The sequence below is a fragment of the Elephantulus edwardii genome, unplaced genomic scaffold (genome assembly GCF_000299155.1).
Source record: "Elephantulus edwardii isolate Elephantulus edwardi_28Jun2011 unplaced genomic scaffold, EleEdw1.0 scaffold00001, whole genome shotgun sequence".
NCBI lineage: Eukaryota > Metazoa > Chordata > Mammalia > Macroscelidea > Macroscelididae > Elephantulus > Elephantulus edwardii.
In genome coordinates, this window is record NW_006399751.1 from 47,263,261 (window position 1) to 47,284,196 (window position 20,936).

The 20,936-nt window shown below is 37.2% G+C and overlaps 1 protein-coding gene across 1 annotated transcript in view; it reads left to right on the forward strand.

Moving 5' to 3' along the window:
• METTL8 (methyltransferase like 8) overlaps nucleotides 1-20,936 on the forward strand; it is a 78,484-nt gene that overhangs the window by 29,626 nt on the left and 27,922 nt on the right. Inside the window, exon 2 of the mRNA XM_006878848.1 lies at nucleotides 9,961-10,052. Coding sequence (XP_006878910.1) covers nucleotides 9,961-10,052 — 92 coding nt within the window. The remainder of the gene's footprint in view (nucleotides 1-9,960; nucleotides 10,053-20,936) is intronic.

The window sequence follows — 20,936 nt, forward strand, 5'->3', positions numbered from 1 at the left end:
GAGAAGCTGTGGTATATTCACACAATGGAATACGATGCTTCATTGAAAAACAAGGAACTTATGCAATATTATTCAAAGTGGTTGACTCTGGATCACCCTTCTTGGGAGTAGGAAAAAATATGGACCTCTTCCCATCTATTGGCCAGACAGCCATTCTCCAAATTTCCTGGCGTAGACTGGTGAGTGCATCCAAGGCTGCATCTGTTGATTCAAACAAGTCAATTGGTATCACATCAATTCCTGGGACCTTATTTTTTGCCAGTGCCTTCAAAACAGCTTCCACTTCCTCTTTTATTACCATTGGCTCCTATTAATATGGTACTTCCTGAAATTTTTTGTATCTATCCATTCTTTCTGGTACAGTGATTCTGTGTATTCCCTCCATCTTTTGATTCTTTCTGGGTCAGTCGATATATTGCCCATAATATCTTTCAACATTGCGACATGAGGCTTAAATTTGTTTTTCAGTTCTTTCAGCTTGAGAAATGCAGAGCGAGTTCTTCCCTTTTTATTCTCCAATTCTAGCTCTCTGCACATTCTACTAGAATAATTTGCTTTGCCCTCCCAAGCTGCCCTTTGAGACTGTCTGCACAGCTCTTTCACTTTGATATGTTTTCCTTTAGATTTGGCTTCTCAACGTTCCAATGCCATCTTTAGAGTCTCTTCTGACATCCATTTCGGTTTTTTTTCTTCTGTGTTTGTGTAATGACCTTTTACTTTCTTCATGGATCTACAACTCATTTAGTCTTCAGTCATTAGAGTTCAATACCTCAAACCTATTCTTAAGATGATCATGAAATTCTGATGGAATTGATTCAAGATCTTGGTTCCTTTGGGCTTATTATAATTTTCTTTGGCCTGAATTTAAACTTGCATATGAGTAATTGATGATAATGACCCACAGTCTGCCCCTCTCCTAGTTTTGACTGCTAATACTGAGCTTCTCCAATATTTCTTTCACAAATGTAGTCAATCTGATTCCTATGCAGCAGGTTCTTGTGTGTCCAGAAGTGTGAGGATGGTGCAGGACAGGACTAAGTTCAGATCTTTTGTTCATGGGGTTTCTGTGATGGCACCTAACAACAACAACAACTGCAATTTATAGCCTCAAACCTCCAGTGGAGTGTCAGCCATGAGTAAGTTCCAACTCAAGAGCAATGACTATTGGTGTGGTAACTCTTGATGTGGAGGATCCTCAATAATGGGGAAGACCTTCAAGGAAATAAATTAACTGTTATGGTGGCTTAAAACGTAGATACAGTTGGGACGGTAGGCAGTATTTCCTCTGTGGCTTTGAACCTGTTCATTCCAGTTCCTTCTCTTATGAAAAATTGGCCTTTTCACCCCACATATACTGAAATTCATCTGAGAATCTTTTTAAAATGTGGATTCTAGTTCAATATATCTTGGGCAGGAATGCATATTCTCGTGGGGATTCTAACAGAATGAAGCAGTTGGAAGCTCTGATATTTTCTGTTTTATCAAGAGTCAGAATGAACTTGGAGGCACCTAAGGACAACCACCACTGTGATATGATCTGATATTTCTGTCATTTTCCAGCTTTTTGTCTTGTCTGATTTTGTCAGTCACTTTCTTCTTTCCTCCCATTTTTTGGGTAAAGTAATACTTTGTATTTTATTGTATTTCCTCTACTGACATTTTTTATTTACATCTTTGCATTATGGTTTAGAGGTTGTTCTAGGACAGTTTCTTCAAACTCTTTGGTCTCATGACCTTCTCATACTTTTAAAAGTCTTTGAGAACCTCAACGACCTTTCACTTAATGCACATTATATTTATTGTTATTTTCTATATTAGAAATTAAAACTAAAACTTTGAAAATATTTGTTTTTATTGTGATTTTAACAAAGTTTGCAGAAAACTTGGATTTTCATTCATTCTGTAACAAACTATGTTAATACGTTTATTTTAATTAAATATCTATCTGCTACAAAAATATATAGAATGGCATTGTTTTAAATGTCTTCAAATCCCCTGCAGTCTGGCTTAATGTAAAATGTTGCATTTCTGTATCTTCTGCATCCAATCTATTGTTTAGGTTGAACTATATGTGGGGAGGGGGGAGTCAGAAGTATTAAATTGTAAAAAAAAAAGTTTTCAAAGGCCTTTTTGGATAATTGTAGCAGTTTTTTCTGATATTTCACTAACTTTTGACAGTGGTAATTTTCTAAAGGTTACTGACAATATAAAACAGGAAATCCTATTAATGAACTTTCTGTTTTCTGCTATATTAAAATCTGTCAGTCTGCCTTAGATTTTGAATGGATCTGTTGCTTGTGAATCATTTTGTAACATCATACATTAGTAATTTGGAAAAGGTTGGTTTTTCTGATTGATGTACATTTTCCAAACATTGACACATTCTGTTATATAATATTTATTAAAAGGGCATTCATTAATATCACCACAAGTATTATCAGAAAACGTGTAAAAAAAAGCCCTCAAGCTAACTGCCATCATATAGTCTAACCTTCCATTGGGTTTCTGGAGCTGTAAATATTAACAGGAAGAGATTACCTGCTACTCACCTTCCTCCCAAGGAACTGGTGCATTTGAACCACTGTAGATTAGGTGATCAACCTTAAAGTCAGCAGCATAAAACACTATGGGCTACACCACCAGTACTCCTTATTGTTAGAAAAACCTTTAAGTATTGGGAAGCTGTCAGAATCATGGTTTGTAAGACACAAGTTTCATAAAATTCTAATTTTTGTCTCAAAGCACAAAGTTTATTATTGGCAGTGGATGCTGTCATTTGTTTTTCTTGACGTGATAGGTTCATTTACTTTTCTTTTAAGAAAATATCTGCCAGATTTGCAGTCTGAATAACCATAGTTTGTCTCTAATTGCTCTTTCAAGTAAAAATGTGTTCCATGAAAAAAAGCAACTGCTTCAGTTCACAATTTAAATAGTTGCACAAGTGCTTTTCTACAAGTCAGTCATTGTACTTCAGTATGCAGCAGAAGTGCTTCCGTTTTGTCACACAGACTATTAAAAAGAGAAACTCAAGGCTCAAGATTTTAGAAAACTGATAATTGTTAGTGCTTTGTCAAGGGCATTCTTGAGTAAAGTTAAGGGTTTTTTTTTCAGAGACGAAAATAGTGCATTGTTTACCACCAATTGCTTAGTGATAGGGAATACAATGACTAATAGTACACTTTGGTGTCTGCCTAGGTTTTTGCTAAAGAAGTAGCACTTTTACCCACTGCAGTGTAAATGATGTGTGAAAAAGTCAGATAATATCTTTGTATTGTTATGAAAATTATTTTGACTTAATGGAGCATCTGAAAGAGCAGACCACACTTGATGAACCACTACTTCAGAGATTACATTATGCTTTTTCAACTTAATACTATCTGCTTAAGATTAATATGAAACCACCTCATATAAAATATAAGACTCTTAAAATATGCCAAAATAAGAAAGGTGTGTATCAGAACTGCGTCCTTTCTCCATGTCTATTCAGGATGTGTGCTGAATATTGTTCAAGAAGCTGGACTATATGAAGAAGAATGCAGCATCAGGATAGGAGGAAGATTCATCAACAACCTGCATTATCCAAATGACACAACCTTCCTGGCTGAAATTGAAGAGAACTTGAAGTGCTTGTTGCAGAAGATAAGGACGATAGCCATCAATCTAGATTAATTACATCTCAAAATGAAGAAAACAAAAATTCTCACCAGGAGACCAATAGGCAATGCCATGATGGAGGAGGAAAGATTGAAGTTGTCAATAATTTCATGTTACTTGGATTCACAATCAACACCCTTAGTACCAGCTGTCCAAAAAAAATGTACTGTCCAGGACCTCTCCAGCATATTGAAGGGTAATGATGTCATTTTGAAGACTAAGTTGTGCCTGGTCCAAGTCCTGACCTTCTCAATTGCTTGTTACACACCTTAATGTTTGACAGTGACTAAGGATGATAGAAGAAGAATTAAGAAATACCTCTTAGGGTTTCCAAGGCTATTGTCTTTACAAGAGCATATTACCACATCTTTCTGCCACAAGAGATACCAAGTAAGTTCAAACTACCAACCTTTCAGTTAGAAGTCGAGCTCTTAGCTTCTGCACCACCAGGATATAAAACTGAGGTCATAAGACAGTTGACTACCATGAAATTATAACACTAATTTCAGCCATGTTGTAAAAATTTGTCTTATTTGAACATCTTATATTTCAGGTTTCCTTTTCTCCACATTTCCAGGGGAAAGATTCGGTCTTCTCTCTGTATTTGTCTTAATGCTCTTGTTTTGTTTCCTTTTTAAGAAAACATAGCTTCCTTTTTATTATAGAAATTTCAGGGTGTTTTTTCTCCCAAGGTGGATGATGTAAAGTTTTAATGACCATCCTTGAATGTCTTAAACAGACAATACAGTTTTTATGTAAATATAATTTTTTAAAATTCTCTCTAGTTGCAGTCGCTTTATTATCGTTAAGGAAGTTTTAAATCTTAGATCTTATTCCCACTATTCTAACATGATGATTTTTATTTCAGTTTTACTCTTCACTCAATGTGTATATAATTTTACATAGTTCTAATTTTAATGCATATACAGTTTTTGTTCTGCTTTTCTTACCCTTATATTGTCTCATAAGCACTTTTCCATTGCTATTACATAGGCTTCATATTTATTTTTTTAAATGTCTACATAATACTGAGTTACCATAATGTTTCATTCCCCTACCATTGAGGGTTTTTTCTGATCATTTCCTATTGCATTTATTGTTCCAGCAAATATTTTTATTCATCTAACATCTCTGTTCTTTGAGTTGCTTTGTTGCAATAAATTGCCAGAAGTACACTTCAGAGTGCAGGCCATATGAGCTATTTCCCCACACCTCCTCCTTTTGTGTTGGTGCTAGTGATAGTGGTAGTGGAGGTTTAATATCTGATTATTTTCAGTTTGTTTGTCTCTATGCTTAGTTGTTTGTCTCTGTGCTTAAATTCTGTGGTAGTTGTATTTATTACTTACACAAACATGAATGATTATTATTGCTGGCTGCTGAATTTTAGTGCATCTGAATCAGACTCTTCTAATATAAAAAACTTCCATAAAGCAGCAGGTCTAGAGGAAGTCTCCATAAATACAGTAGGAGTGTTATATAGATTTCTGTGGGGATTCTGTAACTGAACAGAGGAAAAATCTGTTCTGTAGGAGCTTAGGGTATAATATTCCCCTCACTTAGCAGTTAAGAAAATGAAGCAACATAAAGAACAGTGTAAGGAAGTTAGAGCAATTTAAGAAATAACTAAATCTATTAAATGCTCAGGAAGAAGCAACTTAAACTAACAGTTTTAAAACAAATTTTTAAAGTTGAAGGCCACATACACTCTCATTGTCTCACAGCTTGATTCTTCACAGGGAAATGGATTGCTCAATTTTCTCTCCTGCCTGCTATAAAAATTTGTGGATGAGAATCTTGTTCCTACCCTAGCAATACTATTTTTTTAGTTAATGGCTTGTTGCCTTTAATGTCATAGCTGTCATGTAATAATATTCTATGTATATTTTACACATATAGCATACAAACTATCATTGCCAACCACAAGTTGTACATGATTGCTCACTATATTAAAGTAAGTCTAAACCCCCCAAAAAATCTATTATAATGTCATTCATTAAGTAACATAGCTCTTTAATAATTTTTTTTTGTTTGTAGCAGGTCACATTTTGTCTGGAATACTGATTAAATTCTTTTGTGAGTCTAATTCAGAAATTATCATTTACTTTTCCTGGGGGCTTCAGTATACCAGTTTTGATCTTTCTTAAAAGAAGACAGTTTCTCACCTTTCAAAAGTGTATTTATAGCCAGGTCACTGGAGTATACCCTTTCATATCTGATTGCATAAACATGACTTAAAATAGAACACACTGATCATCGTTCCACCCAAACCTGATCCTTATTCTATCATGGTTAGCCTCATTTTCTCAGATACTCAGTTTTAAAGTTTTAATCATATCTGATCCTCACTTTTCCTTCCTAACATTCAGTGTCTCAATGTTTCTTCCCCATCCCCCACCTCCACTCTTTCTTTGTCTTTCCCACAGCTATCACCCGGATTCGGGGACACATTCTTTCTAGACTGCTACAACTGTCTTCTGTTTGGTCATCCTTCTTCCCATCCCTCTTATACTTCTTTGTGTCTTGCACTCTACTCAGCTGTCCTGCTGCACATTGAAGATCCTCTAAAATTTGATATTACTCAACTCCCAACCTTCATTTGCAGCTACCCAAGAGAATGAGACAAAGTGGATTCTTTTTGTTTCATGTATGTTGTATGTTGCATTGAATGGGAACTATTTCATAACTGACCCTCTAAAGGATTTTCAGAGGCAGAAAGTAAACCAGAAAAGATTGCCCGTCTTTCTCCAAGTGCTTTCAAGAAGCACTTTGTGGAATAAGAGGTGCATAGCAAAGTGGACTAGGGGAGGGTTGGATTGGGAGGGAAGAAATTATACAACAATGAATTAATATTTACCTTTTAAAAATTAATTTTATTGAAAGTTTACAGAGACTTTCTGTTCATTAATTGTTGCACTTTTCTTTCTGCCCACTCCTCCCCCAATTCGTTCTTCTCTTTGAAAAGTAAAAGAAAAATTCTTTCTTGTTATACAATCCCACCTCCAAGTCCATTCCACTATGCAGCCTTCATTCTGGACTCCTGTCATAATACCTAATCATATATCCCCTTTTAAACAGTTCTCTCCCTCATCTGTTTCAATGCAGTATACATTATGTATCCCCTCTTTTTCAGTCTTCCCTCAACCCCGATGTCAGTCTCGTTTTACAACAGTGGCCATATGTAATATTTGTCCTGTTGTGACTGAGATATTTCATTCAGCATAATGTCCTCCAGGGTCACCCATTTCGTATATTTCATGAGTTCCTTGTTTTTCAATGCTGCATAATATTACATTGTGTGACTATACCAGAGCTTCTCTATCCATTCGTTTGTTGATGGGCATGTGAGTTGTTTCCAACTCTTTGCTATTGCGAGCAAAGCTGCAATAAACATGGCTGTGCATATATCTGATTGGGTGGCAGTTATGGTTTCGTTAGAATATATTCCCAGTAATGCAGTTGCTGAGTCAAATGGTATTTCTATTTGCAACTTTTTGAGAAAGCACCATACTGTCTTTCATAGTGGTTGCAATATTTTACACTTCCGCCAATGGTGAATAAGAGTTCCAGTTTCTCCACAACCTTGCCAGCATTTGATGTTTGCTGTCCTGTTAAATTTTGTTACTCTTACTGGCTGAGATGATATCTCATAGTTGTTCTGATTTGCATCTCTCTTAGAGAAATACCATTTGACCCAGCTATCCCACTACTGGGAATATACACAAAAGAATTCAGAACTGTGACACAAATACAAATATAAGATGTGTGCACACCCGTGTTTATTGCAGAATTATTCATAGTAGTAAAGAGATGGAAGCAGACCTAGTGCCCATCAGCAAACAAATGGGTAGAAAAACCATGGTACATCCACACAATGGAATATAATGCAACATAGAAAAACAGTGAACTTATAAAACAGTACACAACATGGATGAGTCTGAAAGACATGTTCTTATTGTTGTTAAGTACCATCAAGTTGTAGGTGACTCATAGCGACCCTGTGAACAAAAGACCTGAACACTTGTATAACTTTCATCCTTTCTCCAGGATCATAGGGTTTCCGGAGGCAAGCTATTTTGGAAGTGGATGCCATTCCTGCTTCCAAATTTGTTTTAATCGGGAAGCTCCATCAAACACTGTCCACCATGGGTAACCATTATCTTATTTGACACATCATTGTCACAGTGTTCAGCTTCACAGCAACCACGAGTTACCTCTGTACAGCACATGGACAGACCAGGTCTATACAGCAGTATTTTAAAATTTCAGCACGCCCAAATGCTGGCAGACTCTGGGTCAGAGACCCCAAATTCATCTGGTAAGTCCTCTGCTGACACCCACTTGGGACTAAGAGAAAGCCCCATAGAACCCCCCCCGAGCATGCCATATGTGTCCCTCCTCAAGAGGCAAGAGACTGAAAGACATAAGCTGACTGAAATATCTTAGAAACAAAAGGATAAATATAAAGACCAGTTTATATAAAGAATATAGATACAGCAAGTGGGTGGTTAGCATAAGAACATAATAGATAATGAACACTGGGCTGGAATAAGTTAATGGAGGGACAATCTGAAAGGGATATATGATTGCAATCTGGGAAAGGACAAGCTTTACAAAGTGAATTTAGGGCGAGGGAGGGAGGAAAATGTTTATGAATGAATGAAAATCAATCTCTGTAAACTTTCACTAAAGTAATTTAAAAATTGTAAAAAAGAACAGTATCTAAGAAGTACAACAAAGTGAAGCTCAATTTAGAAAAGCATACTTATAGGAAGTGTTAGATCTAAAAAAAGTGATTCTTTTTTACATTATCATAAGTAGTCTATTAATTCCGTGTCAATGAATCCATTTATAATGTTTAAGGTTATTAATAAGTAATTATTATAAATAATTGACACTGAATTGATAGACTACTTGAGATGGTGTAAAAAAGGATCACCTTTTTATAATTATTAAGATTATTAATAAGTAATCGTCAGCAGGAGTGGCATCCACTTCCTAAATAACATGCCTCTGGAAACTGAATTTTGATAAATGTGATAGTTGTAGAGGGCCTTCAAGCCTTTTGTTTATAGGGTCATTATGAGTTGTGCTTGACTTGAAGGCAGTCAACAACAACATTAAGTAAAACAAATCCAATGTCACTGAAGGAGAAAACAAGATAAATATTGAGATGTACAAAATGTTTTAAAAATCCCTATTCCTTTGACAGCAGAGTTTTAGAATACAGGTATTGTGGAGGAGCACTTCAATACACACACACAGTTAAAAGAATGTTGTAAAAGGAGCAGCTACAATGTGAAGGAGGCCAAGTCTGACATCTACCCATAGAGGGGAACTTTCCCTATCAGTAATAACCATAGTATGATGAAAATGACAACATGGTCAGACATGCCACTCTAAATGCTCCTGCACCTGTTTCTGCCAATCTTTGGGTCCAGTGTTTGTTGTAACTTGACTTACAGATTCTACTCACAATTGGCAGGGCTTGTTCGGAAAATAGGTTAGAGAGTGGGGGAGGCAAAGAATATCACATAATGCAAGTCCAGGTTTAGTCCAGCACTTCCAAGCCATATTAACAAGGCAGAATTCCTCAATTAGTCAAAGTCCAGCTTCATTTCAACAACACAAATGCAAGAAGCCTTTGGTTTCCTCAGTCATTCAGCAAACTTTATCTCGAAGAAGTTGTAAGTCAACATTTCTTTCAATCATTCAGCAAGCCAAAAAACCCTGTGGCCTTTATCTCCATGATTCCTTTGGTTAGACCTTGCCACCAGTCTCTCCTGCTTTTAACAGTGTGAAAAGCACTCTCTTGTATTGGCACAACAGGTGTTGATGATTTGCAAGACCATGTTCTGCAGTTAAGATAACTGGAGATCATGCTCCCAACGAGGGTAAACACAATGAATGACAAAAAAAGACAATTTTCAAGGGTTCAGCCACCCCAAATGACCTATTCATATCTTTTTTAAAAAAGGTGAATAAATTGATCCTTAGAGTAGAAAACAACAACAAACCGCCCAAATAATCAGGACCAAGTGTGTTCTGGAGACAACTCATCAGTAACCATTTCCAAACGGTGGCTGCGGCTGACAGTGTGAACAGACTGAAACAGAACAGTAGCAGTTCCAGGGTTGTACCAGCACTATCAGAAGGAACATCTGACACAAAATAAGTTCATTTAACGTGGAGTGACTTGGGGCCACTTGTCTGACTCATCCAGAGTGAAAGACACTCCCCTTCTTGCCATTTTTCTGCCTTATCCCATTATTAATGTTGTACTTTTTTTTTTTCTACATTTTTTGTTAGGGATCATATGCAGTGGTCAGAAGAAGAAGAAGCAGCAGCTAGGAAAAAAGTAGAAGAAAACTCAGCTGTGCAAGTTCTTGAGAGAGAGCAAGGTACAGTCTACACATTGTAACTCCTAGAGGAGGCTTTTCTGTTGACCATCCACAGAATCCTTTCATACCTTAGTCTGTTCCTAATTGTGCCTAAGAGTTCTTAGCTGCTTCTTAGGCCAACTCACTTGTTCTAATGGGGACAATTCCTTGTTCTTCCAGGGTAGGGAGACAAAAGTTAATTAAATCAATAGTATATTCACCTGAAATTAGCCTTTTTTTAGTCATATTACTGTTTTTTTTTTTTTCTGGGAAACACAAGGACATTCTGAACACTGTTTAAAAAAAACGGGAACTTTTACATTCTCCTTGCTATAATATCTAGTATCCTTTCTTATCCATTTCACTTGCTGTGATATTTTCCAACAAACAGAAAATGTTATCATACTTTCAGAATAAACTTAAAGTTGCAGTAAGGTATTAAGTTATTCTTCTTAGAAATCTTTGATATTTAGAGTTTAATTTAGGTATAGCTTCATCAGTCTTCAAAAGTAGTTTTTTAAAAATTGAACTGTGTCCTTCTCATCAGAGGACCACAAGCTTTTCCAAATTTATACACTTTCTGGATATATTTTTTACCTTTATTTTTCTTAAAATGATGTCTCCTTTAGAACAGGCTGGGTTTTTGCCCTTCTTCTGTTGTGAAAGGAGTTTATTGAAACATACAAGTAGAAATTGACACAAATCATAAATGCAGTCTCACAAAGTTTAGTGAATTTTCTCAAAGTGGGTACGCTGTGTAATAAGAACTTCAGGAACCAGAATAATTTAGAGTCTCCTTCTTATACCTTCCCAATTACGATAACCCTTCTCTGGCTTCCAATATCATAGACTCTATTTCCAAAACAACTTGTAATAATTTCTCAGTAACTCTTACAGCAGCATCAGTGTACCGATTAGAGTAAAGGTCAGCAATCTACAGCCAAAGGCTAAATATGTCCCTCTCCTTTTTTTGGTAAGTAAAATTTTATAGACACACAGATAGACTCTCTATGGCTACTTTCCACCCACCCATCCCCCACCTCCCCAGCTCCTTTTAAGCTATAATTCAATAATTGCAACAAAGACTAACGTATTTTCTGTCTGATCATTTACAAGAGAGCTCTGGTAGTCTAGCCTGCACTTTTCTAGTGGTTAGAATCCACCTTCAGCCCCTCAGGCAAAAGGTGAGCCATCATCCTGCACTTTACAGCTGCAGAAACCCAATGGAGGGTCAATTTTGAGTCACTTCTTACTTGGTGACAAGAGTTCACTTTTTTTGACCCTTTGCATAATTTGGTGGTTGGTGGTGTGATGCATTACATGTTTGGCTACTAAATAAAGGTTCGCAGTTCAAATCCACTAACAGCTCTACAAAAGAAACATGTTCAGTCTCCTCTTATAAGGATGTACAGTTCCAGAAACCCTATGTTTCTCACTATGAGTGAGAATCAGCTTGGCAGCAGTAGGTAAGCCTTTACAGAAAAGGTTTATTTTGGTAGCATTTTGCTTCCAAAATGATAACTGTCTATCAAAATGTGTGCCTTCCTCTGTGGAACCCAAGCATAGTGAAAATCACAAGTCCTACTGGTAGCTAAATATTGTTCTGGTGGTTTTGTTACCGGAAACCACAGTTTTGCTAGAAAAATCAATCTTAGAGACAAGGGTTGGAATGGGAAAAGCATATTTATTATAGATAATGGCATATAGAAGATGGGCAGTATGACCTTTCAATTCTGTATTTAAAAAGGGAAGGTTTAAAGGAATATTTGTAGGTTATATTAATGCCGTAGAGAAGAGCTCATATTTTCTCAGCACTTTTAAAAGAGGAGGGTAGAAAAAAAAAAGAGGAGGGTAGGATTATCTTAGAAAAAGGAGATATCATGCAAATCATAAGCCTTGTGCAGCTGACTTCAGCATGACATCTTTCTGGTTAGGTGCTTAGTCATCACAGGACAGGCACTGTAATTGTCCCTCTTTCAAGATGGCATCTATCTGTATAGTTTTCATGAAACATGTCCTACAAATTTCATTTTTCAAGGTATTTACATGGATCATGGGTTGTGTTTATTCTTCTTACTGCTTCATACACATGGCACTTCTGAAAGCTATTTCAGAAATTGTTAACAGGAATTATTAGGAGAGTAAAAGGTCATTAACTAAGGGAACACTTGAGGTTGCTTGTATTAGCTGATTTCTAGGCTACTTAGGTAGGAGCTGTTTCTGGACCTTGTAATAACATCTGCCTGGCTACCTTGATCTGAACTGTCTCAGGAAGATGCTTTGCTAGGTAGGAAAGAAAGGTAGCTTTATTCATCACATCACATAACGAAGAAACTAAATGGGGAAACTGTCAAAGTCTGTGATTTAGAGCAAACCTAGCTTATAGTTTATTCTTCCCATTCATTGACCCTGAAAAAAGATTATCTTTGATACAAGGTCAGAAAGTCTGATGTTATGTTGTTATGTTTGTTATGTTATGTTATGTTACGTTACGTTACGTTACGTTACGTTACGTTATGTTATGTTTGTTTGTTATGTTATTGAAAGAGACTGAATTTAAAAGCCATCATAAGGATAGTTTTGATACATTAAATACTAATTATAGAAGTTGTGGGATGATACAAGGACACCATCCAGGAAGAAAGCAAAAGATTATTACAAAGACAGGAGAAAATTAAAAGACCGAAGTGGATGTCAGAAGAGGATCTGAAAATAGCACTAGAGTGTAGAGAAGGTAAAACAAAGTGAAGAAATGCTGAAGTAAGAGAACTGAGCAGAAGATTTCACAGAACAGCTTGAGAAGACAAGACAAAGAATTATAACAAAATATGCAAGACTGGTGATAGAAAACCACAAGGGAAGAACATATTCAGCATTTCTCAAACGGAAAGAATTGAGAAGAAAAAAAAATAAAGCCTCAAGTTGCAATACTTAAAGACTCTGTGGACAAAATACTGAAAGATCCAGGAAGCATCAGAAGATGGAAGGGAACTCATGAAATATTATAAAAAATGGGTGAGTGACCCTGGAGGACATTAGGCTGACTGAAAAATCTTAGTCCCAAAAAAACAAATACTGCATAACGCCACTGTTGTAAAACAGGACTAATATCAGGGTTGGGGGGAAACTAAGAAAAGAGGGGATAAATAACATACACTGTCTTGAAACAGATGAAGGAAAGAATTGTTTAAAAGGAATATATGATTAGGTATTATTTGTATGCTAACGGTCTAGCATAAGAGCCATATAGTAAAGTGGACTGGAATGGAGATGGGGAATTGTACAACAATGAAATAATTCTTATTTTTTTCAAAGAGAAAAGTGAACTGGGGGGGATGGGGCAGGGAGGAAAATGTACAACAATGAATGAATGGAAATCCAGGTTTTCTATAATCTTTCATTAAAATTTCAATTAAAAAACTCTAAAAGAATAGAAACATTATTTTGGACATTATAAAAATAGAAAGAAAATGGGAGGAATACATAATCATTGGACCAAAAAGAATTTGTAGGCACTGAACATTTCAGGAAGTGACATATGATCAAGATCCAATAATAATGAAAGTAGGAGTTCAAGCTTCACTGAAGGCATTGGCAAAATATAAGGCCCCAGGAATTGATAGAATGAATACCAGTTGATATATTTCAACAAATGGATGCAGCTCTGGACATGCTCATGAGTCTATACCAAAAAACCTGGAAGAGAGCTGCCTGGCCAGTTGACTGAAAGAGATCCATACTTGTTTCCATTAAAAAATGAAGGGGATACAAAAAAATAATGTAGGAAGTATTGTACAGTATCAAGTAAAATCTTCTCAAAGTTTATTTAAAAACATCTTGAACAGAACATTGACAAGCTACTTCCAGCAATTCAAAATGGATAGAGAAGAGACCATGGCACCAGAGACCATTGCTAATGCCCAGTGGATCCTGACTGAAAGCAGAGAAAAGCTTGAAGGGAAGGATCAAAAACACAAATGTTTTTCCATAGTAAATAAAATGCAAGTAAACATCTTTCTGCTATTCTCAGCTATCATTGAAAATCCATCTAACATCAGCAGTGATATCCTTTGTACAACTGCCTCTGCTGAATTCTGCTTAAACCTTTAGACGTTTGCTGTTGATGTACTATTCCAAACCTTTTTGAATAATCAACAAGAATTTAGTTATATGTGATGTTAATGATACTGTTTAATAACTTAAAATGCAAAGCATTTGACTGTGGGATCAAAACAAATTATGGATAACATTGGTAAGAGTGGGAATCCCAGACCACTTAATTGTACTCATGAAAAAAATTATAGACTAAGAACCAAAATAAGGAAACAATGTATGATTTACTGAATCGGTATGCTGAGCAAAAAATTAAAGAAGCTGGGCAATATGAAAAAGAATGTTGTGTCAGGATTGGAATAATACTAATCAAAAACCTGCATTGTGCAGAAAAAGAAAACTTGAAACACTTGCTTCAGAAAATCAAAGGCTACAGCTTTCAATATGGATTATATCTCAACATAAATTAAACAAAAAATCTTCACCACTGGACATCATCATGATAGATGAAAAAAAGATTGAGTTTGTGAACAATTTCATTTTACTTGGATCCATAATCAGCATCCAAGGTAGCAGCAGTTGTTGTTGTTGTTGTTGTTGTTAAGTTCCATCGAGTAATAGGTGACTCATAGCCACCCTATGAAGGAAAGTCCTCAACACTTGTGTGACTTTCATCCTCTCTCCAGGTTCATAGCGTTTCCAGAGGCAAGCTATTACAGAAGTGGATGCCACTCCTGCTTTCAAGCTTATTTTAATCGGGGAGCTCCACCAAACACTGTCTGCCATGAGTAACCATTAACGCATTTGACACATCAGTGTCACAGTGTTCAGCTTCACAGCAACCGCAAGTTGCCACTGTATGGCAAGTGGACGCACCAGGACTATATGATCTAGAAGAATGGTTGAACAAAACAATGAGAAACAGGCCTGAGGGCCACGGATTAAGTCACCCACCTTTGACTTGGTAGCATCACTTTCTGTCCACTAGGCCAACTGATCACTCTTTATTTTGATGCTATTGTTGTTAAGTGCCGTCGAGTTGTAGGGGACTCATAGCGATCCATAATCAGCCTTCAAGGTAGCAGTAGTCAAGAAATTAAAAGATGTGTCAAATTAGGGGAATCTACTGTCAAGGACTTTAGAGTATTACAGAGAAGTGCTTTCGTTTTAAAGACTAAGGTGCACCTGATCCAAGCCATGACCTTTTTATTTACTTCCTTTGCATTGAAAGTTAGACAGTAAATACGGGTAACTGAAGAATTGATGCCTTTGAATTGTGGTGTTGACGAAGTATATTGAATATCCTAAGGACTTCTAAAAGAACAAACGATTCTGTGGAAAAGTGTAGCCAGAGTGCTCCTCAAAACAAGAATGATGAAATTTGTCTCATGTGTGTTGTGAATCTCGGTTCAAGCTAGACCTTAGGATGGCCTCTCCTACCTTGAGGAGGGACACGTATGGAATGCTCAGGGCTCTTATGACTTGCTTCTCGTCCCAAATGGGTGTCAGCAGAGGAGATTTGACAGATGAATTGAGGGGGTCTCAGGCCAGCATTTGGGCATGCCAGAACTTTAAAATAGTGCTCCTCAATTAAAACAAGCTTGAAAGCAGGAATGCCATCCACTTCCAAAATATCTTGCCTCCAGAAACACTGTGGACCTGGAGAAAGGATGAAAGTTATTCAAGTGTTCAGGTCTTTTGTTCATAGGGTCCCTATGAGTCGCCTATGACTCGACCGACTTGACAGCACTTAACAACGGCAGTGTTGAGGATGTTTTCAGAAGAGGCCAGACCTTGGAAAATGACATTATGCTGAGAGGAGGATCAAGAGAGGAAAACCATCAACAAGATAGTTTGACACAGTGTCTATAACAAAGAGCTAGAATTTGGTGGAAATAGAATGGAGCAGAATAGAGCAAGGTTCAGATCTGTTGTTTATAGAGTAGCTATCTATTAGTGGTTAACTTGAGTGCACATAACACTAACAACAATAGAGAAAGGGGAGTGGATCTCAACTATAGAGTACAGGATGAAGAGGCAACCACCAAGGAATTTCAGCCTGATAAAGCAGTCTCCAAAGTTAGCCTTAAGTGAGGCTGAGAATATAAAGGGCTCCCACCCCTACAGCCACATTCGTTGTAGTGGACTCAGAATTGACTCATAACTGAACCTGCCTTGGATTTTTGGAGGTTCTAAATCACCCACGTGGAGATTGCTCATCTTTTTCCCATGGAGCCGCTGTGGATTCAGACCACCAGAGAGGCTTCACCTTTGCTTGAACTTTATAACTCCTTGTGCACTTGGCCACCAGAGCTCCCTCCAGCCTGATAAGGAGGTGTTTGTTGCTTGTCCTTTAAGGACATTCTTCATTTCTTCCTTTTAAAATATAATTAAAAACATACTTGTTTCAGCCCTATTACAGAATATTTAGAAGTTGTTTTCTTGCCTGTTGCAACTTTAGTCCAAAATTAAGGCTCATGTCTGAAACAACAGTAACTGTGGAAACGGAGCTAATTGGATATTGACTCCCTTAACTAATCATGGGACAATGATGACTTAACCTCTGGCATCATTTGCCTTAGAGTTAGTTCTCCTTCCTCATCTTATGGATTAATGTGTTCTGGAGAGTGAGCAGGAAAGAAGAGCACCTGATCCACAGTGGAACTCTTCTATTTTTATGAGCGTTATCCAGGCCGTCCTGGAGTTAGGGTATGGTCTGGGAGTGTCGAGGTTGGATTTGAGGATGCATACCAGTAGCAGCTCTCCTGCTTGCAAGTCAGCTAGCATAGCATTCCTTTGCAGGAACTCGGTCACACTGTTTCTGAGGAAGTATAACTGCTTCTCTGCCAGCAGCTGCAAGGACATATTTTCCACATTACTCAAGCTTCTGCTAGTGGCCACCTGGATGTGACAGAGAGCGTCAAGCCCAAACTGAATTAAAAGTTATCTGTCATCTTAATTCATTTCCAGGAAGTTAAAAATTATCCATAGCATATTTTCTGATAATGTAAGAAACCAAGGATTTTTTTTTTTGTTCACTCTCTTTTGAATATTTCTCTTTACAATATGAATAGATGAGCAGTGCTGATAATGTTCCCTTAAAGAGCTCTGTACATAGCTGCCTGGTTTTGGCCTATTTATGTTAACAATGAACTTGAGTGAAGCTAATGAGAAGGTTATTTTAGGGCCTTGGAAACCGCAGTAAAGGAAAATGACAGTTCCCACAGAACCGTAGTGTGACTGAAATAGAAAGGTGGTGACTGGCCTCTCTATAGAAGCAGGAAAAGCAGGCTGGGAGGGCTGATGAGACTGCTTTGAAACATTTGGTTTGCTTAGTAGCATGTCCAGTCTCTTTCTGAGCAAATTTTTTGTCTTCGAAGGAGACATAGAACAAAAGGTTGCATTTCAAATGATTCAGAATGGTAAAGTTGCTGCATCCTCTCTGTATCAGCTCTGTAACTGCTAGGTGTGATGGGTTTCATACATGTAAGGGTGGCTGATACAGGGAGAGGAATGCACCGCAGGGTGACCATTTCATCACATCCAAGCACAGTTGAACCAGGCAGCTATGTTGAGGTAGCAGTGAGGGTGGCAGAGAAAGAAAATTTTGTTCTGAGGAACTGAGTTTCAAGAGACTTTTTGTGTGCCATTGAGTCAAATCTGACTGATAACCAAAAAAAAAGAAACCCCAACAAAAACCACAAGCCCATTGCTGTTGAATTGATTCTAACTCTTAACAGTCTTATAGTGTGGAGTAGTACTGACATACAGGGTTTCCTAGACTGGGATAGCACTGTGGTTAAAATACTTGACTGACCGTTCAACCACATACCTCTCCGTAGGAGAAAAAAAATATGTGGCATTCCTGTCTCCTTAAAGATTTATACCCTTGGAAACCTGGAGGGGCAGTTTTTCTGTCCTATAATGTCTCTATGAGTAGTAATTGCTTCAAGTTTGCATTTGGCATTTTTGCTTGGCTTTTGATTTTCTGGGTTGGTTGGTTGGTTTTTTTTATAAGGAGGCTTTGTCTTGGTTTTTCTGCCAGTGCCTCTGATAATTATAATCTCTCCTTATCTGGAAGATTCCTGTCTTTTTTAAAAGCTAGTTTTCTTCCATTGCAGGGTATTTCACATGCAAATTATTATGCGGCCTTAGCTCTGTTTCTTGACCTTATCTCACTTCTTTTCATGCCACTGGGAAGAAATACTGGCTGTTCTCCAGTGCTGGCCAACTCTGGTGTGTTTCTCTCAGATCTTTGTGTGTCAGTTTCTACCGTCACTCCCATTTCTCACTTCTTACTTTCTGTTTTAGTTGGTTGAGAACTGAAATTAGGAAACACCCACATAATTATGAGAATAAGAACATATCCATCACTAATAATAAGGTCTTTTGCCGAGAGTTCTCATTTCTATGATTAAAATGTATAGCACCCAGGCAATATTTTTTTTAATTTAGATGTTTAAATGATTTTTAAATTCTGCTTTTTCTTTAGGTAATTTCGTTTAGATTTTATCACAGGCCTTTTCCCTCCCCTTAAAAGCAGTTTAATTCAGAGGAATGAGAAAGATACATTTAGCAACTGTTGTTGTTGTTAACATGATTACATATAAGTTTTCTTCCTCCTAAAAACATCTTCAATATGTTATTTCTCAGAGGTTATTAAGTAAATGTAATCAGTTTTTTTAAACTTAATAATAAAAAGGTTGCTAGTTTTACCTTAAAACGTCATTGTAAATATTCTTCTACTCAAGTGGTGTTATCAATGTCAAGCAGGATAGTAAAAGAGTCTCATTATACCTTAACTCATGTAAAAATGTCTTACCACTTGAGAGAATGTCCTTTTGGAGGGAGTTGCTGGTGCATAATAGAAGAGTGGTAAGTTTTGCATAATTGTAAATTTAAAGTTTAGATAATGTTTACCAGTTTGCTTTGTTTGAAATTTTGTGCAGTGCTTTCAGAAATACACTTTTCCCTTTGCGACTTAAAGAATTTTATTAGACAAGGAACTTTAAATGGGATTGGAAATTTCCAACTTTCTGAGTTCAAGTATTTATGTAATTGATGTATAAAAATAACCATGAATTGCTTTTTGTTACATAGCAACTTAGAATAAATTTTCATAATTCATATTAATCATCATATATGTCAAGGATACATAAATGGCTTATTTCAGTTTCTAAGTTGTGATATTCAGTGTGATTCAGGGTGAATTCTGAATACTTAAGTCTGGTTAGTATGTCATATTCCTTCTTCCCTTCAGCAGTATTGAATTTAATAAGTGAATAATTGAGAAGTTGCTTCATCTGGCTGTGGTTAAACAGATTACTACATCCCTTTTAGTGCCATTGGCATATAGCAATTAACAGTGAATTGGCAACCTAGCAAAGCAAAGGGGGGAAAAATACTCTTCTAAGAATAATTTATTATTAATGTATCTACCTAGGTTTACTGACTGCAAAAGTTGGTAGAAATAATCTATTTCCTCCTCTTTGGCTCTGGTTGTTGGTGCATATATTTGAATGATAGTGGAATTCACTGGACTTCCTTCTAAGCATATGGATATTATCCTGTCACTCACATTTTATTTCTAGATCTAGAAATGATTTATTATTTTTTTTTAACTATGAAAGTGACCCTGTTGTGGTTCTGGAGAAGAGTATTGGATATACCATGGATCACCAGGAGAACATATATGTCTCTCTTAGAGAGTAGTGGTGTTGTTATATGTGCCATCAAATCACTTGCAACTCGTAACGACCCTATGTACAAGAACCCTAAACCCTGCTCTATCCTGTGCCAACCTCACCATCTCTGACACACCTACTCCCATTACCCTAATCACTGAATCAATCCATCTCAACAAGGGTCTTCCCCTTTTGTGTTGTCACTTCACCCTCCCAAACATGATGTCTTTCTCCAAGGACTGGTCCCATCTTGCAACATGCACAAGGTATGTCAGATGAAGCTTCAGAATCATTGCCTCCAAGGAGCAGCTCGGTTTCACCCTCTCCAGGACAAACCTGTTTGTTCTCCTTGCTGTCCATAGTATATTCAACACTCTTCTCTAGCACTACAGCTCAAAGACATCAATTCTCTTTCTATCATCCCTAGTCATTGTCCAGCTCTCTGAGGTGTAGCACACGCGCACCTTAGTCTCCAGCCTGATGTCATTGCTCTTCAGTACTCTGGAGAGGTCCCTGACAGCTGACTTTCCCAATGTAGTTCATGTCTTGATTTCCTGGCTACTGTTACCAAAAGTATTGATTGTGGAGCCAAACAAACTAAAACTGTTAACAGTCTCAATCTCTTCACCATCCATACTGATGCCGCCAATTTTCCCAGTGGTGAGAATCTTTGTTTTCCTGATGTTAAGTTTCAATTCAATCTGTGTTGAAAGCTGCAGTCCTTGATCTTCTACAGCAAATGCTTCAGGGTCTCATCAGTTTCAGCAAGCAGGGTTGTGTCATCTGCATAATGCAGATTGTTGATGAATCTTCCTCCAATTCTGATGCCACATTTCTCCTCGTACAGCCCAGTCTCCCAGATGATATGTTCTGCATACAGATTGAAAAGCTGTGGAGACTGGAGACATCCCTGGTGGACAACCTTCATAATTTTGAACCATGCAGTGTTTCCTTACTCTCTTCTGGGAATTGCCTCCTTGTTTGAGTATAGGTTTCGCATAGTACAATCGAATGTTCTAGGATTCCTATTCTTCTCAGAGTCTGCCACAGTTTGTTGTGATCCACACAGCCAAAAGTCTTTGCATAGTCAGTGAAACACAGATAGACATTCCTCTGATACTCTCTACTTTCTGCCAAGGTCCATCTAGCTGTTGTTGTTGTTGTTGTT